This window comes from Pleuronectes platessa, chromosome 15, assembly GCF_947347685.1.
Source record: "Pleuronectes platessa chromosome 15, fPlePla1.1, whole genome shotgun sequence".
NCBI lineage: Eukaryota > Metazoa > Chordata > Actinopteri > Pleuronectiformes > Pleuronectidae > Pleuronectes > Pleuronectes platessa.
The window spans coordinates 21,978,703-22,006,543 of record NC_070640.1 but is presented as its reverse complement, the minus strand read 5'-3'; the positions used below and the strand labels follow the sequence as shown (position 1 = coordinate 22,006,543).

Here is a 27,841-nt window from a genome sequence, read left to right as displayed (position 1 = left end):
TCGTGTGTAAACACCAGCAATGCTATGATGCACTATGTTCTGCAATGTTTACCACTGCTGAATCTATTTTCAGGAGCTCGAGTGAAGTGTTGAACTAGTTTGGATTTGACAAGTACAAATTGTTATCCTACTATCAATTACTTTAAAGCCACAAGAAGAAGATTTGAGGTAAGTGGGTTGAAGCTAGGATGTTCATGGTACGTTCAATATGACACATCATTAATTGTTAAGTAGATAGCCTACACAGGGATTCCCAAATTTGATTCTGTATTCAATAATTGAAACCTTTTCAACAGCAGGTGTGATGTGTGAAATCATTGACAATACAAACAAAATAAGTTCAATCAGCCTCATCCTTAGCTCCATATGAATACACAAGCAGTTCCTTAGTTCTCAAACATATAGTGGAACTCCACTTAAATTTCCCACTGGGCTTTATCCTCTTGCATATCCTTTTCTTCTTCATCTACTGTTTTGGGATCCCAAATTAAATTCCGGAACATATATCATCTAATTTGTATTTGATCTGCTAGTTAATGACCACTCAACTTTTACCAATGCTGTGCTAACCTGCCTATTAGCACAGCAATAAAAAGATGAACACTTCTGATAATGAAGACATGAGCAAAAATGTCATGACATAAATAACTGTAAAGATACATTTGGCTTCAGTGTGGCTGAAAAGCGTATCTTGAAAGCCCGCCTTTTAGACCTGAAGCAGGGATGATGCCATCACTATGTAATCCAGCTCCGGCAGACCATTTTATTTAATCTTATTTCTATCAGGAAAACTAAATGATGTACAGACATTTCCAGATAAAATGGGCGAATTAAGTCAATTTTTTCAAACCAGTGACAACGTGTCACTTTGATACTATTAAAGCAAGCAGAGGAATTTCCCGGTTAAAGGTTAAAATTGCACATAATTCTTCATTCGGGTTATTTCACTGCCCCATATAAATCTCTTGGAAGGAGCCGGTGTAATCTCTCATTTTACAAAACAACTTATCCCCCCAGCTTTAAGTTGGTATTGTATCAGGGTGATTGACATGTAAAACAATGAAATGTCATTATTACTATTTGTAGCAATAGAAAGCAATTCAAACTCAGATTGTGTTACTATTATCATTTAAAATGTATGTTGTTTAAGCTTGTATTGTCATCTCAATACTTTATACAAACTTTATATTTCATGATGATTCTACAAATGCAGAAATATAATAGTAGTTTCACCTAAACCTGTTATAGTCACTATCTTTCATTAGCATGTTAGCAAGCTAACATAAGCACAAAGGACAAAATGCAGCCGAGGCTGATGGGAATGTTATTTTTTGTTGGTATTTGGACATAAACCACAGTTTTTAAACCACATTAAACAGATTTTTTATTTATTTTTGTTCAACCCCAGTTAACTATGCCTGTGTCAAAATCAACATTCTCATAACTGAAAAAATCCATTGGGTGCAGCAAGTAGAAAATGAACTGGACTTAAACTGCACTGTTTTTTTATTGTCTTATCATTATTAAATATATGTATTTTCCTATTTCTTATAAAAAAAAAAAATAACCCTTACTATTGCTTTGACATCTTAATTATTTGCAAGCGGCAGCTTTAATGCCGCGGGGAGCTGGGTTTACAAGGAACTAGTTTTTTTATTTGTATGCCCCCCTAACCCTAACCCTAACCACATTTTATAGGAATCTCTTGAGGCTTTCTTAAGATAATGAAATCACCAGGTAAAAATCTATCACAGTGACCTTGATCTCTTTGACTTTTGACCTCCAAATGCTAATCAGGTCATCCTTAAGTCCAAGTGAATGTTTGTGCCAGATCTTATACAATTCCCTATGGATGATCTTGATTTATAGCGTTCAAAAGAACAAGAGGTCAAAATGAACTTGACCTTTAACCATTCTACCAGCAAAATCTAATCAGTGAATCTCTGATTCCAAACAATGGTGCAACAAATCATTTTTTAAAAATCCTGCAAGCTGTTCCTGAGACGTTTTGTAAGGGAACAGTGACCCCGACCTTTGCCCAAATTAATATTTACTAAATTTGAAGTTTGGTTGCTCAAGGCGTTCCTGAGATTTGATGCTCACAACAATGGGACAGAGAGACAAAAGGACAACCCATAAAGATAAAGCTTCAAGCCACTGACTTTGGCCACTGCAGAGGCTTTCAATAAATTCCATATAATCTACTGATCGGTCTACCATATTCGATGTTAAACAATTCATTTTAATCAAACTTTTCCGAATGCTTGTCCGGTTCAGAGCTTGAATGTGCACTGTTTAACTGCCCAGACCGAGCTTTGTCTGCAAAATAATATGACAAGGGAACAGAACGGTAGCCCTAAGGTAAATGCCACAGTCAGCAGGACTTTTGTTCATTGCAGTAATTATGACACACGTCCAGCTGTTCCTCCAACCTTGTTCTGTTCAGTCAATGTAGCCCCATGTCTTGTCTCAGCTATATCAGCTTTTTGCAGTTGATACATAGCAGCCTGTCACAGAGCTCTACTAGTCATGACTGACACTAACTGTGATAACAGAAGAGGACATTGCTTTTGCTGTGGGTTGACATGCCACCACTGCTGAGGTGCTCATCAAAGGTAGTGTGACTTTTATACTGTGAACTGCACAGACGTTCAAACAAATGTGTTGTAGCAATAATTCCTTTCTTACTACAAGCACAGAACAATGCATGATAGACTGTACTGGTTTCATGAGATGACGCATAGGACTGTTATTTTAAACTCAAAGCAAAATTATTAGCTTTGAAGCAGATTCATGACCATCAGAAAATGTCTGCTGTGTTAGGTCATTTTTTTTTTTTTCAATTACACCATTCTTCTGGACTGCCTACAAGATATTTGACGATGGTTGAGGACATTCAACAATGTACAGTCAAGGTTTTACTCTAGCTTTCTTCCTGAATGGCTATCACTGAATTTCTACCTCTCTAGACTTTTTCAGAAAAATATTTATATTTAGTCTTTTCCTCTCACAGTGGGTTTCTCCTTCCTCCTCTTTGTAAAGATAAGACAATGCTAAGTTGTAACCCAGGGCAGATGGGTATCTTGGAAACAGTGCTTCTGTAGTTGGCTTGACTCAATAACCCTTTACATCTGAAGAGGGCACAATGCAAGTCTCTATAATCTCTGCAGCTCTGACCATGACCTGTGACTTTATTCCATGATTTAATGCAGGGGCCACAGTGGGAGGTTGGTGTCAGTCTGCATGTGGCTACAGATATTTCAGTAGCTGGCTATTGCAATTTCAAACAAACAGATAAATCACTGACTCACCAAAGGATATAACAGTGATGTGTTTTTAGCACTGGAATATGAAACATGAAGAGATTGAAGAAAGCAACAAGAGTTTACAAAATATATATGAAATTGTATCAGTATAGCCCATATTCACAAATCACAATTTATCTCACAGGCAAAACATGATGCAACATCTTCTGCCTTGAATTCGCGATGAGAGTAAGGAAAAACTACCAAAAAAATACTTTTAACGGGGAAAAAACATAAAGAACATCAACACAAATGATGCGGTGGTTCAATAATAAAAAAAAATAAAGAGAGTCAAAAGTTTGTAGTTGACTTGTAGAAACTGCAGTATTGTGTGTTATTCTTTCCAAACTTAAAGAACCAACCAGCAATACATATTTGGCATGAAACATGATTTACTATTTACAGTGACTTATTGCATTGTAGATTGCAAATTGATAAAATTGCCATATTTGCCCACTGATCTATACTCTATAACAAAAGTAACTAAGTTAATATTGTATTTGAGAGGTGAAATGCTGTACGTGGTGTTTACTAGACACAACGTTAAGATATTTGCCTATAGATTAAAATTTCCGTATTCACTTTGAACTCTAGCACAATGATGTGATTGATGGAATTCTCCTCATCCTGAAGCTCTGATAGTGACTGTGACTTTCTACGTCACCTCCCTGACAAAGATCCTGCTTGTTTTGCTGGACAGCTAAACCTCTGAAGAGTCTGGTGATTACAAACTTTTTCCATTACACAATTATAGAGGCCACTGTGATCCTGGGAACACTAAAGCTTTAGAAATGGTTTAGACCCTTACCCTGATCTATGCCCTACTACAATTTTTATCAGGGAGGTCTAAAGAGAGTTCCTTGGATCTCATGGCCTATTTTTGTACTGACACTGCAGTTTAAATGTGGGACCTTATAGGTGTGAACATTTCTGAACTATCTTCAATCAGTTTAGTTTGCCTCATTCAATTCAATTCAATCAAGATTCTGGATGCTTTTATCGAAATGGTATAAACAAAAGATTGATTTCTACATTTTGTCTGTATTGTGATGTTCTGTCATTTAGTTTGTGGATTTCTTTCTCTTTGTGTTTTCTGTTTCCTGTTTTATTTTGTAGTCTCGCATTCCTTGTGTGTTGTTTCCAGCTTCTCGGGTGTGTCACTTCCTGTCTTGGTGATTGTCTTTCCCAGTCCTCATGTGTTGCACCTGTGGCTAGTTACCCCAGCCTTCCCTTTGTCTCTATTTAAGCCTCTGTGTTTCCTTTTGCCCTTTGTCGGTTCGTTACTCGTTTCTACACGTCGTCAGATATGGTTTGTTTTGTCCTTCTGTCTCGTCCAGCTTCCCCTGCTTATCCTTCCTTGTTCTCCGTGCGCCTTGTCACCAGTGGTTACTTGTAGTGTTCATGTTTAGTTTTTGTCTTGTTTAAAGACTCTGTTTATATTAAATACCTTTTTTTGTTATAACCTCTGCATCCTGGGTCCATCTCCTTCCTCAAACCGTGACAAGTATGGCTTTTTAGGTTTACAGTGGGGTGGCCTGACAATGGTCTCACCATGTTCTGACACACACCTTTCTAATAAAATGGCTAGAATGGCTTCTCTTCAGAAGGGCATCTGATGTCAACTGGTAGTGATGATGATGATGATGATGCTAGTCACAGGCGACTTTAACCAAAAGCATGTTGTAAAAGTCATGCCTTTCCTAGTGAAAAGCATGACTTGCAAAGACGGCAATTAGTAGCCTGCATAACAATTTCTGTTAGAATGTGATCTTGTGGTGGCTGTCTGTTGAACACCCAACTCCACTGATTAGCATTACATTAACCAGGTCTTTACATGTGATTGTTTACAGCTGTAATGATGCTGATGAGACTTGACTTTTTTATTATATAAGACAGTGGCTTGACTTCAACAATGAATTAATAATTTTTCCATTTCTCTTGAAAATTAGACATCTACTTTCCTTGACAGTCCCCTGGTTGCTTCAGCAATGCCACAAAACACAGAGGCATGTCTTCCCCCTGATTGTTTTTTATTTTATTGCAGAGAAAAATTATTGCTGTCATGAAGTATATTTTTAAGAATTATATTGCAGGCCAAATCAAATAGTCTGCGGGAGGTTTGCCATCCCTGCCTCACAGGAAGAGCTTCTGCGCAGCTTTGAATGGGAAATGTGTCATCTAAAAAATCTAGGACTTAAATGAAATGTCATTCTACCCTATGACATAGTCAGACTCCTACAGACTTTGGTGACCATCTGACTTGTACTTTAGTGATACTGTGAGACTGTCATTTGTAATGTTGTATCTCAACAGTTACTAGATGCACTCCCAGGACATTTGGTGCACTGGTGTATTTGTGTTTCCCTCAGGATGAATTTGACTGGTGACTAAAGTGTCTAATTTGGTGTGTGTGACTTCATGTATTAGTCAGTGAATGTTAACATGTAATGCTTACAGCAAATAATATCTGATCCCCTGGATACATTTTCGTATTTGATATTATTACACAATATCACACTGACAAGAACATTCTTGGATCTTTGTCATGGTAGTGACAATCATAAAATTGCCTATGACAGGGACTTTGGATTCCATTCATATCCTACTGGTCTTTTTTATGTGATCAGGACCATAGCTTCTGAAATGTAACAGCCAGTCCTGTCAGGGATCAGTGCTCTAATCAATGGAGACTAAGTGTTTTGGGATGCAGAAAGAGTAAACAAACATTCTGTTGTCCAGTCAGTCAGATCATTTTTCTTCCTGCTGCAGGAGGCAGGTGGGATAAGAAGTGTAAACAACAGTTTAAAAAAAAAACTTTCGTTGTATCCGATGCAGACAGTGACAGATCAATCACATGGCTTTCAAGCGGATATGGAGATTAGTATGCTATTTAATTACAAAGAAAAATTCTAATTAGGGTAAAATTTTTACACCATATTTTAATATTTTTTACTTGTGACTCATTGTTAAAAATGATTCAGTATATAGTGGAACCTGAGATTATGGTTAGTGACAAAAAGCTTGTATAGATTAAATAGCTTTAGGAAACCTTCCTTAATGTTGCTGGAAAAGTTTACGATTTTTTGGGTTACATTGTTTACAGTGTGTGTGCGTGAGTCTGGCTCCAAAAGTGATATCCTTCTCTACTCATGCTGCCACAGCTCAGTGGGTTATATTCCCCTCGTGTTTCTGCTGTTGTGTTTTGGGACTTTAACAGTGAGTACAAGGTTGGAGAGAGGTAATCTGATCACTGCAAGATTTAATTGATCCTGTATCAAAATTATGAAATCTCTGAATACTTGTTTAAGCCTTATCTAACAAAGCTTTGCCAAGCATAAGCAAGTTACTTTGCTAGTTTCAGCCCAATGCAGTAATCCCTACTGTAGCAAATGCACAGCAGACATCTTGAAGAAATCTCAAGGTTTTCAGTGAAACAAAGAAACAAGTCAATATTTGATCAATTCTGGCATCCCTGCAACAGCTGCCATTTCTTATATAATTGGTTAGAAAACCTTGGAAGTCACTTCCTCAGATCCCCTGAGGCTATCATTCCAAAAACAAGAGATCTCAAATTTAAACTGGTGAGAGAGAGAGAGACTTTGCTGGACATTGGAACAGACAGAATTTCCTTTTGAGTCACTTTCCAAAAAACTATTATTTACCATCGCTCATTATTAACTTTGACTTTTTGTTTAACTAGATCAACACATGACTCAAGTGTATTTTTTTAAGTATATTTTTGTTTATTTTGCAACTATATTTAAAAAAAGTGCTATATGAATACAGCTTGTCACTTATTAGTTGGTTATTATTAAGCCTTATTATTACTGATCATTGGCCATTAAAAGTTAAAGAGGATATTTGCAGGTCTGTCTGAAGCTGTATTTGTGTGGACTATATAGATTCTATGGATTTGGGTAAAAACAAAGCAAAATCATCTTTCATGATCAATCATTTGTTATCGTGTTACACTCTGTAGAGCAATGCAGTTTAACTAATGTATATGTTGGATTGATTATGCAAAATGTCTTGAATTGACTCTCCCAACTCTCATAAAAAATGTTATGAAATGAAGGAATGAATGCACGAATTTGAATCAAAAGCATTGCAGAAGGAAGGTTTAGTCTTAAGGTTCAGTGATCGAAGGAAAGGAAATCATAAGCAGGCGAGGGGAAAAGCCCTCTCACCTCCTCAGCAAAAGGTCCACATTGAACACAATACAAAAATAATCTGATGTGGAAGAAGCTTCTGCCTCCAAGGGAAATGTCATCTCATTAGAGCTGTCTACACTGGTTAGCAAACATATATATTACGATCAAATTACCTCACGATGCGTTTTGTAATTATGTTGATGAGCGACCCCTAGCGGCAGAAAATTACATATCTCCTCTTTTCTCATTGAGAATTACTGGATCCACGAAGATTCAAATATTGGTGATTTCAAAAGGACAGAATTTTTTCACTGCTTTACTGAACAAAAGTCCATTGTCAGTGTGCAATGCATTAACCCTTCACGTTCCACATCACATTTGTATACATTTTATACTGAATCCTGAAATAACGCTTGTGGGTACAACATGCTATCTCAGATTTTAGTCAAACAAATGACACTTTAAAATTTGGTGCCGTTTTTGCAGATCATTCTGAAGCTCAAACACCAAAGTGAAGTGGCAGTAAGTAAAGCACATTTCTACAGTAAAGTAAGATCTTGAAGAGCAACTAAATATAAATTGAAATGTGTTTTGTTTCACTTCACAACAGCATCACTGTTGGGTGTGGTTAGACATGCAACACCTCTAACAAGAGAGAGCTGCTTTCAGCCAAACATTAAGTTGCTTTTCAAAATGTGAGTGGTAAGTATCTTACCAGCATATTCTGGGTCCACGTGAGGAGGGTAGAAGCGAAAATTGATGAAGAAGGGGATGGGCATTCCATACTTGAACCACTCCACCACATAGGGCTGGCCGTTCAGGGGGTGGGACACGTCGCATCCCAGGATGACGTTCTCTCCTGCACGTGCCGTCACAAACTGGGGCTCCTCTCGCACTCCGTGGGCACCTGGTAAAACAGTATGCACAGGTCAGCCCAGTCAACACTCACAGTCCACTTGAAGCCTTGAGCTACAAGTATGTGTATATATATATATATATATAGTGTCGAATAAAACTCAGTCACATTAAAGCCAGTACAATATTCCTATGTATAATATTCCTGTAACCACAATACAAACAGTAGAAAGAACAGTTGTGTATAGGCATGAAGATGATTTTACATACTCAGATCAAATGTGTGAAAACAAAGTAAAAATGTATCTTTTTGTGTTATTGTTCGAGGGTTTGATAATTACTAATCTTATTTCTATGTGGTGATCACAAGACCTATGCTTCTTTTCTAATATTGAACAGTCCTTACAGTTAAAAAGAAGAGCTTTGCTTGAAGTAATACATTTGAAATATACTTGTTGATTTTATGATGGTCAGTTAAATCTTCAAACTGATGCCACGTTCATGTGTGTTAATATGAATCTACTGCCAGCATTGAGCTATATAGAGGAAGCCGGATATAGTGATCAACCATTTCTATGGATGAACAAAGCTGTAACCTTTCCCTCAAGCTTGGGGATTGTCCTACTGAAGCTATGTAATTGGTTATAGTACTCAAACTTTCTTATACTGATCAATTAATCAACTTGGCCCGGGACAAACGTGATCACTGTAAGCAGTTTCCACTGTATTAGCTTGGTATAAGGACTGGGAAGGGTATAAAAGATAGTTGGCTGTTTGACGTGGGCGGTATGTGCTAGACTATTTTTTGGCTCTGAGCAGTTACCAAACAAGTACAGACCACTGTGACGACCATGCCAGTCAGTAACACTCCTGTACTCACTCCTTTTAGTTTTCTTTTTAGTATTTATTTTGTACGTCATGGGCTTTTATTTACTTAACAATGCTAGGATGTCTTGGATAAGGCTTACTATACATTCACATTGCAAATACATAGGATAACAGATACATTATGGCTCTTAATACTGTTGGCAGTACGGCTACATTATTAGTAGCATATATTCTTAGCTCATGTCTGTACAGTACTTTAGTCTGACCTAAAGTTATCGTTGCTAAGAAAAAGACTTACCCCTGTAACAGATCTGGTAAATACTGAAAGCATCATTGGGGTAATCAGGTTTCTGGTTTAGAAGGATGATTTCATTTGTCTGTATAATTAGTTTTTTCAACTATATTGTTTTGGTTATTGGTTAAAATATTATGTGTTTTGTATATTTTTTGCTATATTACTGAAAGGGTTCTTACTGGGTGAAGTTTACAATCAGAAAGTTAGTGGTATCCATCATCACATTTTTCACCATTGATGTTAAGTAAACTATTTCTACAACCATCTATTCATCTCCATACCAATGAGCCTTCTTTGGAAATCAAGAGAAAAGTTACCAAGAAAGTGACTGTGTGCGATAAAAGAAATGTGCTAAGCCACCAATTCCATCAATCATGACAGCAAAGACTACTGGTGCACTTTCCGACACATCCATGGTATCTATCTTGACAGACACATTTCATCGTGTTGGTCTGACAGAATGTGGGCAGACAAAAACATGAGGTATTGTGATGATTAACCTTTCCCTTAAAATAATTCACTCCTTGGCACATTGATGGAGCAATCCCACTGAAACTGTGCATCTGCAGGCTAGCTGCTGGACAGCCACATTGATCCCAGGCTAATTACTATGTAGCTTGGCTTTATGAGTGAAAACCTGGTGTGGTAGCGTTTAACCAGTCGATACGGCTAATCAGATGTACTCACTGCTCATCCCTCTTTGACCTGTAAGGAAGCCAGGCAGGCAGATGGGTTATTCTGCACACAGATGACAGCCTTCTGCCTGCCGGGTCTCTCATTGGTGAAAGCAAACAGTGTACCATGATGTAACAAGTTGTGTGCACCAGTAACCAATGAGACTTCATCCATTTCAAGAACAAGACAAGGGACAAATCACAAGTTTTGGGGTTATACTCTATAGCACAGCAAAAACCGGAGTCTGGAAACTATTAACAAGACGAGACCGACCAAAAGGACTAAAATCCTTTATTTGACCGGATGTCAGGAAAATGAACGAAAAAATTCACTACAACTCTTCCATAGTAGTGGTGCTATCCAACTACTCTGGCGAGGCAGAAGAAAGTATTTCAGTGGCAATGTGAAGCTTTATTTATACAAATATCATACATACAGTGGCTGCGGGTGCAAAGCTTGAGCTATAGTATATTGATACTTAATTCATATTTGGATTGTTTGAAAAACTAGATAACTTTATTATCCCTATTTGCCAGTGTTGTGCATGAACGAGTTCAAAAGAACGCTTTCAATGAACACGTTCGTTTTTATGAGAACGAGGAACTGAAAGCAAATCAATGAACAATATTGTATTTGAACGGTGAACATGTTCATATTATCTGAGGTCTAGCTAAAACGTCACAGAATGTTTTCCTTCTCCTGAGGAGAGACGCTGTCTCACGTCGGTTTACGTGCCAAGGAAAGCCAAGCGCCTTAAACCTTTGTGCGTTGCACATCGGCTGCGGTGCGCCGCGCCAAGGGCGCCTCGCACCCTGCACCGATGGTTTCGGCATCGAGTCTATTTTTTCCGCTTGCCGCGAGCGTATCACGCCAGGAATCAAACTGAAAAATTATTTTAAACGATATTGATGACAAATTTGATAGGATATAACTGATCAAATATGCATCACATACTTTGTATTCCCCTTCTGCTGTCCTGGAGTTTAAATTTTCCCAATTTTCCCAATCACATTCTTCACTTCCTGTCAGTGACTGTCTTACCCAGTCCTCATGTGTTTCACCTGTGTTCAATTGCCCCTGCCTTCCCTGTGTGTATTTAAGCCTCTGTCCTTCCCTTTGTCCTCTGTCGGATTGTCTGCTTTTCCTGCTGTGTTTCTTGGTGCTGTCCTTTCCTGCGTTCCTGCCCTATCCTTATCTCCTGAGCCTCGTGTAAGCTTCCTTGTGTTTGGTCCTCCTGTTCTTGTCTTTCCAGTTTGTCAACTCCTTTTGTGTTTATGTTTTGTGTTTGTCTAGTTAAAGCCTCTTCTTATATTAAATACTCTTTTTGTTCACTACCTCTGTTCCTGGGTCCATCTAATTCCACCAATCCTGACACATTTAGCCTGAAAGGTATATTGAAGTTTTTGTAGAAGGATTTTAAAGGGGGCGTTGATATCCAAATTATTCATCATAATACTTCACTGACTCTTAAAAGAGCAGTCTTATTATCCTTCTGATAATATGAATGTTACCACAATTAAATAAAAGTCAAATGTTTCTAAATTAATTTCTAATCCAGAATTCAACAATACACCTTAACTTCCATTATGTAAAGGTCACTGTCAATTTCCTTTCTTCACTGGGGAAAAATGGAATGGTACAATAACACATGGCCGGGAAATGCTTGAAGAAACAGTGAGAACGAGATGAGCAGGGGCTATTGGCAGCTATACAGTCTTCACCTACATTTCCTCCAGCAGAGCAGTGCTGCATTTAACAGCAAGAACAAGGTTTAAAAACACAATAACATTCTGTTGAGCTTCGAAAGCAACACTATTTCTCCATTTTGCAATTACCAGAATATGCTCGCTGCAGGGCAGACAAACAAATCACATTGCTGTCATAATTGAAAAACTATTCAAGGCCACCAGTACATTTTCAACAGTGTCTTGACTTGACAGCCTGATCTTTTAAATGCATATTTCGATCCACTGCAAAGAGGGGAAAGCCTCTTGTAACCTTGAACTGAGGTCGATATAAAAAAGCAACAAATTGTTAAAGGTTAGACTTGACTGTGAATGTGTGTCCAATATAATGAAAACTCTTGCAGATGTACATAGAAATGTGCCAGCTGAGCTGAGTTTGAAGGCATAGCACACTTTAAACATTTCATGAGAACACTGCAGTCACCTTGTGAAATATGCACAATAATGGACTATCTGTGATCACATGATTAACAATACGGATCTCTAATTCCAACTTGACATCTGTTACAGATCCATCTCGTACCAGGAATAGAATATCTGCCATATATATGCAGTATTACATCACAGAGTCTGTGTGTATCAGAGGCAGCCTGTGGATTCATCATTTGATGTGCATCTGTGCGCTCATGCTTGCTGGCAGAACCAGATAATAACCGAGCAAGTGTGCTTTTCCCAGTGGTGCCCCCCCTCACCCAAACCCTCACCCCCTTTACACACACACATACGCACACATGCTACCTCTGGCAGCGCTACGTGTTGATTGGTTGCTGGTGACATCATCGCAGCTAGCACAAAAACAGGCCCTTTGGAAGGTATGACTTCACTGTTTATATCTGATGAGATGGAGAGGGAGCGAGCAGATGACTGAGAGGAGAAGCAGAGCTGATTCTCTCCCCCTCCACCACCAGCCACACCTCTCCGTAAGGGTTTAGCTCATTGACAATCAAAGTCCATGGGGAGGGCACCATCACAAGGTTTAATCACTGAGGTGCACTCTCACACACACACATACACACAACCAAGAGTCTTAGCAAGAAGGAAGAGAAAGGGATGGTTCTTTTGTGTCATAGTTGAACTCCCCATCAGATCAGTATACTGTACTGCACTACCAATTAAATCAAGGCAGGAAAATATAGATGTTTAATGCATCTCATTCATTCTACATCAATAGTTGTAGGGCTGACTTTATTTGAAATTTGAATGTTTTTTCAAATGACAGGGGGGTTCAAATATTCATGTTCAAATTTAAAATGTGTGACATCCAGATGGAGATGAATCCACTTGTGAAATTTCATAAGATTCTTCCCCCTTTTCATTTTTTAATTGAACTAATCTATAGTGTTCTGTTTTGTCAGTCACTGAAATGTATATTTCAACTGCAGAGACAGACCCTGATCATGTTATCAATGGGACAGTGTTGGAGCAGAAAGGCATGTGCTGGAATGACAGCGAAGAGACATTGAAGGTCATTTAAATAACTCTCAGCTACATTATTGACTGCTTGACAAAAAACTCCCCCTTATTCTACATCGGGAAAGGAGACTGTGCGGTACAAGTCACGATAATAACTGGTTTTCTGTCTGACTTTACACCGTAAGCTTTAATTTACAAGTTGGGGAATAAAGTTCCAACATGGAGACAGGTAGTTTGAGGCAGGCATTTACTTCTACTTATGTTGTCTCATTTTCTAAAACAAAAAAGAACAGAATGTGATATTTGAGTGTTCATGATGTACCGAATTCAGTTTCACGATGTTCCAGTACAATGCAATTAAAAATCCAGTGTGATTTACAAGTGATATTTGCTACCAGGCCGTGAGGTGCCATAGATAAGCGATGGTTCTCTTTGAGAACAGCATATTCGAAAATATATGAGAATATAATAGACCACACATGAGATTGTATGTGACAGTGCAGAATGACTCATTTTTACATTCAACGCTCACAGAAAACTGCTTTTCTATATTTAAACAAGGTGACAAATGATACCGTGCATGAAGATTCAGTCAGTGCAATAAAAAAACAATCCAAGTATGGCCCAACACACTCCAGCATACGATTCAATCTGACACTCCGTGTGTTGGCAGTTAAAACAGAGCATATATACAAGCTTCCCCTGTCCTTGTCTCAGCTGGTCCCATAGCTCGTTCCTGGCACTGTCTAGCAGTGACAACTGGCCCACTCTGCTAAGTGCCAACCAAAAATGAAAAATAAATGAGATTTTTACACAATGCAACATAAATTATTGATGACTATAGCAAGGCCGGTGCATTATCATACAGCCTATCATTCTTGCACCGGCACTTAGTCTTTGTGTATCTTATTCCAAATTTGAACTCCAATTGTGGTGGTAATAAAGCGTCAGCACTGTGAAATTAATGGATGCATTAATAATGCTGACAGCCAGCCCACAAAGCCATGAGGGTGCACAGAGCATTAGAGGCATATAATAAACAGCAAATGGCCACAACATTTTGAGCTACACGTCTTTGAACTTTACTGCTAAGTGTAAATGTCACCTCCCAACACATCACAGAGAGGTCAGCTGATCAGCCCTCCTCACCAGCAGGGCGGCACCCACCCCTTTACCAAATCTATTCAAGGCACTGCCACCTCTAACTAGTCTCCTAACCCCGGTCATCGATCAGCCATGTTGGGCTCCTGCAAACCTCCACTCCCTCTTTGCCTTCAGGCTCTAAATGTCAGAACCCTCATTTCCACTAAAGTTAAAAAAATTCTTGCAAATAAGAAACAAGGTCACAGGAAATGGCTAAGCTGGCGGCCATAGCCACACGATGGTGTGTCCAACGGTCTGTGAATCCACCTCGTAGGAAGATATCAGAGGATATTTAGGCATAAAACACGGTGTAAATGACATTGTTTCAAGTCAAATATAAAGGTTGGGGCCTGCGGAGACTTGGATGACACCACAAGAGCAGTATGGAGGCATGTTGTGTTTTTTCTGTGGATTTATTACGTCTGAAGGAGTCACCATTGACTTCAATTGTATTGGATTCAGCTGTAACAAAGGTTACCCCTGAAACTAAAAAAATATGTTTTGAGGACTCAAACACCTCAATCAGCATAGTGGTGAGTAGATAATAAGCGAACTATTCCTTTAGGTCTCATGAGCTAGCAGACTGTCAAACAATGGGATCCCTCAAGCCTTGCTATCCTAAGTTTGCATGTAAACCTGACTGATCCAAACTAACGTTTCCTCTTTCTGTCTGCCGCTGGGCTTCTAAACTCCACCATCTGCTGCCCAAATCTCCAGGCTTAAATCTTGGGACTCAGTTAAGCAGTGGCTACAAAGAGCACACAGTTGCAACATGTCAAATGGAAAACAGTGGATCTAAGGTGTATTTACTTTATTAGAAATGCTCACGTTTATATGTGTGCCCCACCACATTTTATTTTATTCTCATCACAGGGAAAGAAAAACTCTCAATACCAAATGACTATGCTGATTACTTTGACACTACATACACACCCATACTGAAACAGAATACTAGTAAGAGGACTGAGCATAACAAAAGACATCTGCATTTCTAAATACATCAAAATAGTTTCCAAACCAAAAAGCAGTTGAAGAGGCTGTAAAGAGCGTATATTCCCCTGTGTGGGATCAAAAACAACTACATTCCAATTCTAGATCAAAAAAGCTAAATGTGCAAACCATGCAAACTACAGAATATTCACTGTGCAAATGCTTCTTGCAGGGAGAAGGAATCCATTTGGGTAACTGCAGCAAGTATGAATTTATTCTGAACCGTGGCGTGTTTGAAGCACAGACTCAGTTTAAATGAGCAAAAAAACAGAATGCTACATCCAAAAAGTAAAAATATGTTTGCCTAAACAGTGTGCTTAGGGAAAATGCATTGCTCATTGGTGTTTGTCAGCTTGAGCTGCAATCCTCAAATACACCAGCCTGGCTTAAAACACTAATACTCCACCAAAGGGTGGGAGACTTGACCTAATTCTGCTTGCCTATAAGCGAGCATCTCTCATCGTTTGGGATTCAAAAGAGATCTTTGCAGGGTGCAGCATCTGAGCCATCCTGTATCATGTGGACTGAGGCAAAGAAAGGTTACAAGTTATGATGTTGGTCCTCATTACAATGCTGCACTGCAAAATTCAACTTGTAATCTGGACAACAAAGTTGATATTCTAATGCATTTATTCCTGGATGCAATTTCCATTTGTAAGCTCATGCAAACAACCAAAGCCACAGGTCAAGGAGAATCTGTCTTGTCTCAGTAAGACAAAAAGACAAATTCTAGTGCTGCTGTCAACAGAACGTCCACCAAGTATTATGTCCAATAATCCTGTCCTTCTCGATGACCCACTTTTACTTGCACTGATGCTTATCGACAGTGTTCTAGCAAATTCCCGGGGGTTAATTCAGATTTGTTTGTGTCACAACTCAGGGGTGGAAGCCAGGACTTCAGACAGTCAGATGAACTTCAAACATTCCCAAACAATTTACTTAATTGGATGAAATAGCTTTGCCCAGATTAGAATTAGTAATCTATAGTAATCTATTGACAAATTAAAGCAGATTTAATATGTATTTTGATGTATTGTGAATTCTTAATTTGAATGTTTTTTATTATTTATATTACAATTTAGTTTGTTTTAATAAGTGCTAGTGATTTAAAATGTGGGATATTTTCTTGTTTTTTAAATAGCTATTATATAATATACTTATAGTTTTCTTTTTCTGTAATTATCTGACATGAAGTTTCTCTGTCTCCTTTCACTGCTATAAAAATACAAAAACCAGACTAACTGGCAGTATCACTACTTGATTTATTTTTTTGGAACACGTTATTTGTACCTGAGGAGACACAATTTGGATTTCATCCAGGATTTTAGAGTAGATGGACTTTGATACAGACCATTACACCCCCACGATCAAGATACAGATTAATTGGAGACAAAACTTTTTTTGTAGTCCAGGTAAGATTATATAACCTTTAAATTGATTGACTGTTTATGGAGGAAAGCCAAAACTGCCCCATTTCTTATATTTTTTCAAGAAGGTCTTGCCCTGTTCAATGTGACAGGTGCAGCAACGCCTACTAAATAGTTATTTGGTTTGACATTACCCATGTTTGACATCAGCATTAAAAACGACCAATGGTATTTCTCTACGGGGAGTGTCTTGTAGCCTCTCAGGGCACAGATGGATACTATTGTCTCCACAGGGAACCTTAATCATCTTATCTATTGGATGTAGTAACAGATTAATACATGGTATAACTGTGGATGGTTCACAAAATAGAGTCAATCCGACAGCCAGAGCTGTGTTACAATCAGACATTAAATACATTTTCATGATTGTTACCATACAATGTATATATGAGGGTAAATTAAAAGCAAACAAAGGCATCTTGAAACGAGATGTCTTTAATGACATTGAAACATTGATCCATTTATGAAGCATTTACATATTTAAAAATGCATTTTAATTTTATTTTTATTTGCTTACACCAGTTACTTGACTTATAGGGTAAGACTTTGTTTAGCAAATTAACCCGGGGGACTACTGTTCCGTAGCCAAGAGTCTCATCTCATCTCATCGTCATCCGCTTATCCGGGGTCGGGTCGCGGGGGGAGCAGCTCAAGCAGGGGGCCCCAGACTTCCCTTTCCCGGGCCACATTGACCAGCTCTGACGGGGGGATCCCGAGGCGTTCCCAGGCCAGTGTTGAGATATAATCTCTCCACCTAGTCCTGGGTCTTCCCCGAGGTCTCCTCCCCACTGGACGTGCCTGAAACACCTCCCAAGGGAGGCGCCCAGTGGGCATCCTTACCAGATGCCCGAACCACCTCAGCTGACTCCTTTCTAAGTAAAGGAGCAGCGGCTCTAATCCGAGTCCCTCACGGATGACTGAGCTTCTCACCCTATCTCTAAGGGAGACGCCAGCCACCCTTCTGAGAAAACTCATCTCGGCCGCTTGTACCCGCGATCTCGTCCTTTCGGTCATCACCCAGCCCTCATGACCATAGGTGAGGATAGGAACGAAGATCGACCGGTAGATCGAGAGCTTTGCCTTGCGGCTCAGCTCTCTTTTCGTTACAACGGTGCGGTAAAGCGAACGCAATACCGCCCCCGCTGCTCCGATTCTCCGGCCAATCTCACGCTCCATAGTACCCTCACTCGCGAACAAGACCCCGAGGTACTTGAACTCCTTCACTTGGGCTAAGGACTCATTTCCTACCCGGAGTAAGCAATCCATCGGTTTCCTGCTAAGAGTCATGGCCTCAGATTTAGCGGTGCTGATCCTCATCCCAGCCGCTTCACACTCGGCCGCCAGCCGATCCAGTGAGTGCTGAAGGTCACAAGCCGATGATCCAATGAGGACCACATCATCCGCAAAAAGCAGTGACGAGATCCTCAGACCACCGAACTGCAACCCCTCCCCACCACGACTACGCCTCGATATCCTGTCCATGTATATCACAAACAGGATTGGTGACAAGGCGCAGCCCTGGCGGAGACCAGCACCCACTGAGAACGAAACTGACTGGCTGCCGAGGACCCGAACACAGCTCTCGCTTTGGGAGTACAGGGATTGGATGGCCCTGAGGAGAGACCCCCTTACCCCATACTCCCGCAGCACCTCCCACAGTTTCTCCCGGGGGACCCGGTCATACGCCTTCTCCAGATCCACAAAACACAAGTGGACCGGATGGGCATACTCCCAGGCCCCCTCCAGGATCCTTGCGAGAGTGAAGAGCTGGTCCGTAGTTCCACGTCCGGGGCGAAAACCGCATTGTTCCTCTTCAATCTGAGGTTCGACGATCGGCCGAACCCTCCTTTCCAGCACCTTGGAGTAGACTTTACCAGGGAGGCTGAGAAGTGTGATACCCCGATAATTGGTACACACTCTCTGGTCCCCCTTTTTGAACAGGGGAACCACCACCCCGGTTTGCCACTCCTTTGGCACTGTACCCGACTCCCACGCGATGTTGAATAGGCGTGTCAACCATGACAGCCCCTCAACACCCAGAGCCTTTAGCATTTCTGGCTGGATCTCATCAATCCCTGGGGCTTTGCCACTGCGGAGATGTTTGACTACCTCAGTGACCTCCACCAGGGAAATTGACGACGAAACACCATCAACCTCGAGCTCTGCCTCCAACATAGAGGGCGTGTTATTCGGATTCAGGAGTTCCTCAAAGTGTTCCTTCCAACGTCTGACGACCTCCTCAGTTGAGGTCAACAGAGTCCCATCCTTACTGTACACAGCTTGGATGGTTCCCCGTTTCCCCCTCCTGAGGTGCCGGATAGTCTTCCAGAAACACTTTGGTGCCGACCGAAAGTCCTTCTCCATGACCTCTCCGAACTTCTCCCACACCCGCTGCTTAGCCTCCGACACGGCAGCAGCTGCAGCCCTTCGGGCCTGTCGGTACCCTGCAACCGAGTCAGGAGTCCTCCAGGATATCATATCCCGGAAGGCCTCCTTCTTCAATCGGACGGCTTCCCTGACCACCGGTGTCCACCACGGTGTCCGAGGGTTACCGCCCCTTGAGGAACCTAAGACCCTGAGGCCACAGCTAGCCGCCGCAGCTTCAGCAATGGAGGCTTTGAACACCGCCCACTCCGGCTCAATGTCCCCAACCTCCACAGGAATGCCAGAAAAACTCTGCCGGAGGTGTGAGTTGAAGATACCTAGGACGGGGGCCTCCTCCAGACGTTCCCAGTTCACCCGCACTACTCGTTTGGGCTTACTAGGTCTATCCGGAAATTTCCCCCATTCCCTGATCCAACTCACAACCAGATGGTGGTCGGTTGACAGTTCCGCCCCTCTCTTTACCCGAGTGTCCAAAACATGCGGCCTCAGATCAGATGACACGATCACAAAATCGATCATTGATCTTCGGCCTAGGGTACTCTGGTACCAGGTACACTTATGAGCACCCTTATGTTCGAACATGGTGTTTGTTATGGATAATCCATGACTAGCACAGAAGTCCAATAACAAACGACCGCTCGGGTTCAGATCAGGGAGGCCGTTCCTCCCCACCACGCCTCTCCAGGTATCTCCATCGTTGCCCACGTGGGCGTTGAAGTCACCCAGCAGAACTACGGAGTCCCCTACTGGAGCCCCATGCAGGACTCCATTCAGGGTCTCCAAGAAGGCCGAGTACTCTGAGCTGCTGTTTGGTGCATACGCACAAACAACAGTCAGAGTTTTCCCCCCTACAACCCTTAGGCGCAGGGAGGCGACCCTCTCGTCTACCGGGGTAAACTCCAACACCGCGGCGCTCAGCCGGGGATTTATGAGTATCCCCACAACCGCCCGGCGCCTCACGCCCTTGGCAACTCCGGAGAAGAATAGAGTCCAACCCTTATCCAGGAGTACGGTACCAGAGCCGAGACTGTGCGTGGAGGTAAGCCCCACCAGATCTAACTGGTAGCGCTCCACCTCCCTCACAAGCTCCGGTTCCTTTCCCCACAGCGAGGTGACGTTCCACGTCCCCAGAGCCAGCTTCTGCCGCCCGGGTCTGGTCCGTCGAGACCCCTGACCTTCGCTGCCACCCATGTGGCTGCGCACCCGACCCCAACGGGTCTTCCCACAGGTGGTGGGCCCATGAGATGAAGAGAGGGGGGGTGCCACGTAGTTTGTTCGGGCTGTGCCCGACCGGGCTCCGTGGCAAACCCGGCCACCAGGCGCTCGCCATCGAGCCCTCCGTCTGGGCCTAGCTCCAGACGGGGGCCCCGGGCTTCCTCCGGGCTGGGTCCCATCTCCTCTTGTATCGATATTCATTGAGGCTTTTTGAACCATTCTTAGTCTGGCCCCTCACCTGAGACCACTCTGCCATGAGAGACCCTACCAGGAGCACAAGGCTCCAGACAACACAGCCCTCAGGTTCACAGGGACACGCAAACCTCTCCACCACGATAAGGTGACGGTTCCAGGAGAATAAGGAATATTTTTTTATATCTGAAAATGAAAGACTTGTATTCTAGAGAGAAAGTGTTGCTTCTACTTTTGAACCTCTACAGTAAGAGTCTTGGATTTTGTCATGTCTGAGGACAAAGACATGATTTTGAGCGTCTTACCTCCTGCTGACTGGCTGGAATTAAGGTCAGATGACTGAGGGTGGATCAACGGACGATCAAGTTCAAGAATGCTAACATACAAGCAAGCGTAACTTGGTGACAATGAGCTATAGCAAATATATACTCTCAATACTGGGAGTGTTCGAGTGTTCATCGTTGTGCCTGTCAGTAACATGTAAAGCTAACCAATAATTTCTCTGTCTGTAAAATAACTTATGTTGTGTTGTATAACTGCAGGAGACCCATCTTTAATTATTATTAATAAAGTTCAAGTCTGCTGTGTTTTAATGCAGTAGGTGGTAAAAAATTTAGTTGTTGCTGTGTTTACTCTTCACTCTGTTGTTTAGATGAAGGCTCTATGTTCTCTCAACGCAACAGCTGAATCACACTGTGGCACATCTATTCAATTCATTTGTGATGGTGGAAACAACCTCGAACTCTAGGCTTCCACAGAGACGGACACTTGGAGCACCTCAGAGTGAAGCCTGGTTTGGTAAGTGAGGGAAAACGAATAGGAATAAATGCTACACATTATGGGCTGACTATGTGCTAATGAATTGTCAGAAATCATGACCACAATATTTTTGCATCTGTTGGGCTCCCAGCCTGACTTACAAGCTTCAGCTTTCCTTGCTTGTTCTCCCTCTAAAGAAAATGGGAACAGGTCATGATAACACCACTTCCAGTATCTATATTAAAATTGTGTGTGTCATAGCTGTCAACAATATTATTTAATAACACAAGAATATCTACACAATGAAATGTATACTTGTAGCATTTACCAGATGCTCTTAGCCAGGGAGTCTAACAACACTGCCCAGCTTTAAATATTGAGGCAACATACTGTATAAACACAAAAGTCTGGTCACAAATATAGTTCTTTACAATGATTATTTGAACAGGTCACGTCAAACCAGTCCAGTTCAAACCAGCTCACACAACGGAAAACGGTTACAAAACTATTTATATGTGTAGATACAGTGTTTCCCTCATCTTGACAGCACAAACTCTATCATGTCCAAGAATGTCTGGAGGCCAAATTCAAAACTTGAGATATAGATATTGCAATTATTAGACTCATCAACAGGTGCATGCTCTTACAACAGACAGCAACCCTGTTCATTACACAATTAACACTATTAACATGGTAAACTGTAAATGGTTTTGTATTTATACAGCGCTTTTCTAGTCTTGATGACCACTTCCAACACTTCCAACTGCAGACATCATTTGACTGTTTTGGTCAAATTGTGATTAAATAATCACCCCTGTGATAAAAGCTGGATTCATTTAATTAGCCAGTAGATCTTTGTAGGGGGGACAACCTCTGAGCTACCACTGGACCTTTGTGTATATTGAAAATGTTAAAAAAGCTAATTTGAAGATGTTTAGCATTTATAAATTTCCAAAATATAAAATGCTGAACAACTTACCTCCCATTAATTAATACAAACACCAATTTTCGACAACCATACACTGAACACAACACTGGAGGAATGCAACGACCAACCTTGCAGTGAATGGATGACCTTCTCTACATCCTGAATCATTTACATATTTCACCATGCCATGACAATGACATCATTTAGGCTATGGTGAACCCTTTATTTATCTCTGTTCCATTTTTTCCACATAATTAAAGCATGCATGAGCACTGAGCTGAACAGCATTTTCATGGGAAAGACCTTCAGCCTATAAAGGCTGTCTTTCATGTTTTGAGTCCAAACAGGTGATGAGCTGACCCATTAGTTACATATTATCATTAACTAGAATTAAAACACTGAAGTTGCATACCTCTGTCAACCCATGCAGTTTCTGTGTACATATTTCTACATAATATATTTTTTTGCATATTCATATACAGTCACTGGGACTCTTACCTTTGAGCACTGAAATGTAATCACTTACCCTCGCTGGCGCAGAGGCATAAAAAGTTAACCCTTTCATTGGTTTGTACCATGGCTACCCATTAAGTTACATTAAACAAGAAATAACCTATATGGACGGTCTCACTATGATGTGCCCGGACGACTTCCTCTTACAACACAATGTCTACAAATTGCACAGGTTGCCTTTGTTTTACAATGTAATATATATAATCAATTTATAAACTGTGATTTTGATAGATAACTATTAAAAACTACTAATAAATAATCCAGCTATATTTCCTTCAAACCTGGTTTGCTATTACAGAGCAGGGGCCAGGGAAATGCCCTGCTTTTCTACTGTTCTGCAATACATCCATGTATACTATTACCTCCGCTGTGTCCTCTGTTACCCCATTAGTTACCGGTTCATATTTAATGTAACAATTTACCCTGAATATTCGGAATAACACAGTTTATCAGATGCTGTGCCTCATATGAGGTTTACTGTGCAAGACTTCTGTTTCCTCTTTGCTGCAAATAGCTAAAAATACATTATCATAACCAATGTTTCCAGACTTCTCTGTTAGGATTGAGTATTTCATTTCCAGCTTAACTTTTGCTCCATGTATACACACACACACTACTTTTGCAATTTTAACTTCATTGCCTCCAAGCATTGCAACATGCATCATGTACTTTTTCAAAAACTGCTGTGAAATCATTCATTTAAAGCACAACAATCCCATAATAAGCCTACAAATCCAGGAGGGACTGATTTACTAAACTCTAATAATTTTGACAATGTTGCTTATAAGTGAGAACCCGGCCTCTCTCAAATGATTATGCTCATAGCTGTATTGGAAATTAGTTGATAACCAGCTTCATTAATCCAGGATCAACCCTATTAGGCTCAGTGAAGCCATGTAACCCATGGAGAGCAAGACTAAGCTGAATTGCTTTTTGATAAGGGCCCCTAGTATTTTCTCTTGTAAAACCCGAATATTTAGTAATGTTCAAGTTATAACACCAACACTTCTGCACAGCATCTACTGATATTGCTCGATTCTGCAAAAGCAGGCCTATGTATCTCTGAGCAACTAATTCATAATGCTGGATAAATTATGTATTAAATGAGATGAGGTGATTGCTTCCTTCCTGTCTGAGGCTTAATATTCCCATCCAATGTGGTCCAAACAGTTCCACTGACCCACAGGAAAAACACATCGACAAAGTAGTGTGAACTCCAAGCAGGAGAAATGTCCGTGTCAACAGATTCAAGTTTAAATAGGATTTTATCGTAATGACCGCAGTCATTAACAATGATCTCAGAACATGATTGATGCCTGTGAGATGTCACAGATTCAATATTATTCAGACCAGATGAATGATGTCTAATCTATAAATTTTGAAACACAATATATCCCAACAGGCATCCTCATGTACACCTGCTTAACGTCAGCAGCTCTGCCCCTGAAGCTACAATTTTTCAGCTGTGGCTTTCAAAAGAGACATTTCAACAATCCAGGACATTGAACCTTAGTGGTGTGTAGTTGACACCTGGCAGAAGGCAGAGGGGACACTCGCTTTGAAATAAATCTCTCTCTCCCTCTCTCTCTTTCTCTCTCTCTCCCTCTCTAGTTATATGAGCCAGCACTCTGCCTAGACACCATCTGTCTCCTCGGACCTGACTTGTGTTTTCCAACCACAATCAATAAACAAATGTCCAGTTGGGATCTGACAAAGAAAAAAGGCTGAGGATCCCTCTTCAAGTCTCTGAATAGTTGAGGGACAGTTCAGTAAGTGGAACCAAACTCACTTTTTACAGCTGCTTATAGGATGATAATGTGTGGCTGTCATTGTTGTGAGAAGGACATCAGGCAACACCACATGACATGAAATCATGAAATATATAAACCCTAGTATAAACAAACTTAAAATGTTACTGATAAAATTATGACAGAGGGCTCATAGGGGGGAAAAGAAGAAAGGCAGGGAGTGCAAATTTCACAACTATAGGAGACACAGACTAATACGCCTTTGGTTCATGGTAGATACAGAGCACAGATCCTTAATATTTTCAAAATACTAGTCTAATCTTAACAGAAAGCAACATGTTGGTGGGGGATATACAATCCAGCTCCGCCAATATGTCTCTATTTAGACCTGACAGTCTTAGGTGGAGTGCTGGTGGAACACACTTCAACAACACTCTGCCATCTTTTCGTCTCCAGGCAATAAAAAAAAGTATATTCAGTTGAAATTATCCAGTTGAAATTAATGGACAATATTTGAAAGTGCTTAACATCAAATCATCCCTTAAGTGTTTATCATTGAAAAGAGTCAATAATAAAAAATGTAAAGATAAAAGGGTTAATATCCACATTACGAGGTGTAGTGATTGATTCACAATGTCAACTCATGCAGTAAAACACAATTAAACATTCCACCTTAACGTAGCCACTTGGATGAGAGGGGAAACGTCTTCAAGCAACACAACTAAATCGTTGCAGTTGCCTACATACACTTGTAAAACTACTGGAGATCAGTCTAAGGTTTCCTTCACACTACTATGTTAGTTTGAAAATGCATTAAGTCCCCACTACTCAGAAAGTAGTGAAGTTTGGAAATGCTGCTACACTCTGCCATAGTTTAAAAGCAGATTTTAGTCTGGACAGGCAGAAACTGAGAAGTTTACAAACAGTGACATAGGCACTCACAACTGCTTGCTGATTGGGTCTTTTTGGTCAAGCTATTATACCAGCAATCTTGCAAAATTCAGGTGTCCAGCTGCACATACGTCTTCCTGTTTACACCAACACATGCATGCCCAGTGTAGTGTAAAGATACAGAGCCAAAATATATAGATGAAGTCTAATATCAATGTCGGAGCCCATCAGCTACAACATATTAGCCTCTGGGGGCAACAAACAATTTTTTTGGCTTTTTCTGTACATAGTGTGTATCCGAGCCAAGACTTCATCTGCCTTTCACCATGCACTGTCTACTGTACAACTAGAAATGTGACACACAAGAATGGAGTTGACAGACAACATCTACAACAATACTCTTCATCGCCCCTTCAGGTCCAGCATTTTGGCTGATCTCCATTAACAGCAATCTGCAAATGAATGCAGACATTTTTTTTAAATCAATGGGGATGCATTTCAGTCAATGTGTTCCAACTACTGTATTTTGCTCTCAGCAAAGACTATTTACCTGAAGGCAAATGAAGTCTGCCTAAATGTGATTGGTCAAGAAACCAGAAGGCTTCTGTCCCCCGAAATCTAGTCCCTCACCAACTTACTTATAGAGTCATGTGATTGTCTCTAGTTTACTAATGTATGTAAACTTGCCATCATAACAATAGTGATAACAGAAACTTATAAAGCAAATAATGCATGTGCTCACATAGCATGAGTGCACTCTGGTACTTACACAATGAGCAGTACAGCCCTAATGACAGCTGTTCACATGCACACATTATGTCCACTATGCTGCTCTCAACACAGGTAGTTTCCATCAACAAAAAGTGTTCTGTTTCCCATCTCTCTTCACAGTCGGCCTCTCCTAAAACTAAACTCCTAAATTAAACGGACACTGTCTCTTCAAGCTGCTATATGATATTGTATATATTTTAGGGAATTACAAAGGCATTAGGAATTAATGCATCATGGGTCTGGGTCTTTTCTATTTGGGGAACAAATGTGACATTTTACGTTACATTTATCTTAAATGTGACGTAACTTGACACATAAGACACAACTAAGTAAGTTGTAACTTGACACTTTAAAACAAAAACTTGAGGGCTTACACTCATGGACACTGGCATGGGCACATTGACTGAAACATATTTGCATGCAGGATTGAGAAAATAGCTAAAGGCAATCAGGGTTTAGCAACATTTACCTAAAGATTTTTTTAACTCTGATAGTTGCGTGTTGGTATGATTGATATTTTCATAGGTTTTCTGGGGCATCAATAAAGGTATTGTGCCCATTTTAATTAGGAGAAGTAAAATCTCAAACTACTTTGTCCAGAAACCTATAGTTGACGTAAAGTGTTTTTAAGACTGAGTTTGCAGTCTTATTCCACAGAAAGATATCTACTAATTATCAACCAAAGCGACCCCTATAGCAATGAGTACACAGACCAGCTAATAATAGAAAGATGTCCAAAGCAATTCTTTTTCACATACAGCATTATGGTTTTGTCTCAGTGAACTAGAAACATATTTAATTTGTAGTGTTTCTGCTGAGTTCACATTAGTTTTACATCCGATATGTGACCTAAAAAATGGTGACATAGTCGGTTTAGTGGTTTCATTTGTTTTGACATTTTCTCTTACACCCCCTCGGCAAGTACAGACACATGAAAAGAAAACATCAAGTGAATCCATGTATCTATTATTTTAGGTCTAATTACTGCTAACCAAATCTTGCATCTGGCATCCACTGCAAGTTGCATCAGTCCATTTACTCTAACACTGCTTCTACAAAGTAGGGAGGGGATCATATGTCATACACTAAGTATAAACCAACATGATCAATCAGTTTGTCTACTGCTTGTATTTCCTACTGCTTCTCTTACTGTACATGCAGCCCTGCCTATAGGATTTGTCTCTGGGTTTGCAGTATCAGGGTTAGGATGTAAAGCTCTTGAGGTAAATTTAAACTAGCACAGCAGAGGCCATGGTGAGGTATCTTATGGCCTTGTTTAATGGGTCTGGAGAAGTCAGTTTGCAGGAAGCTGACTGTGCTGCATCGGTCGGCCAGGCTGTAAAATGAGACAGAGGAGGAAGCCAGCCAGCTCAGGAAGGTTGGTCAGGGGTGAGGGTGGCTGGAGGGTAATGGAGTACAGTATTCAGACAAAGTATATGGATCAGGACAGAGCAACTAAGATGTATATAAGCAGGAAACCTTCATGGAAAAAAAATATGCCTGCATTTAAACTCTCTCCATATACGAATAGTTTATGTGTACGTTAGGGCAGCAAAAATTACTTGAAAAACTCAAATTTTTGCAACAAAGCTTTGTTTAATCCATATAACTG

General features: G+C 40.6%; 1 protein-coding gene across 1 annotated transcript in view; it reads right to left on the bottom strand.

Annotated features, from left to right (window-relative positions):
* LOC128457599 (protein turtle homolog B) overlaps nt 1–27,841 on the bottom strand; it is a 118,283-nt gene that overhangs the window by 77,811 nt on the left and 12,631 nt on the right. The window contains exon 2 of the mRNA XM_053442376.1: nt 8,172–8,363. Within this exon, the coding sequence (XP_053298351.1) occupies nt 8,172–8,363 (192 nt within the window). The remainder of the gene's footprint in view (nt 1–8,171; nt 8,364–27,841) is intronic.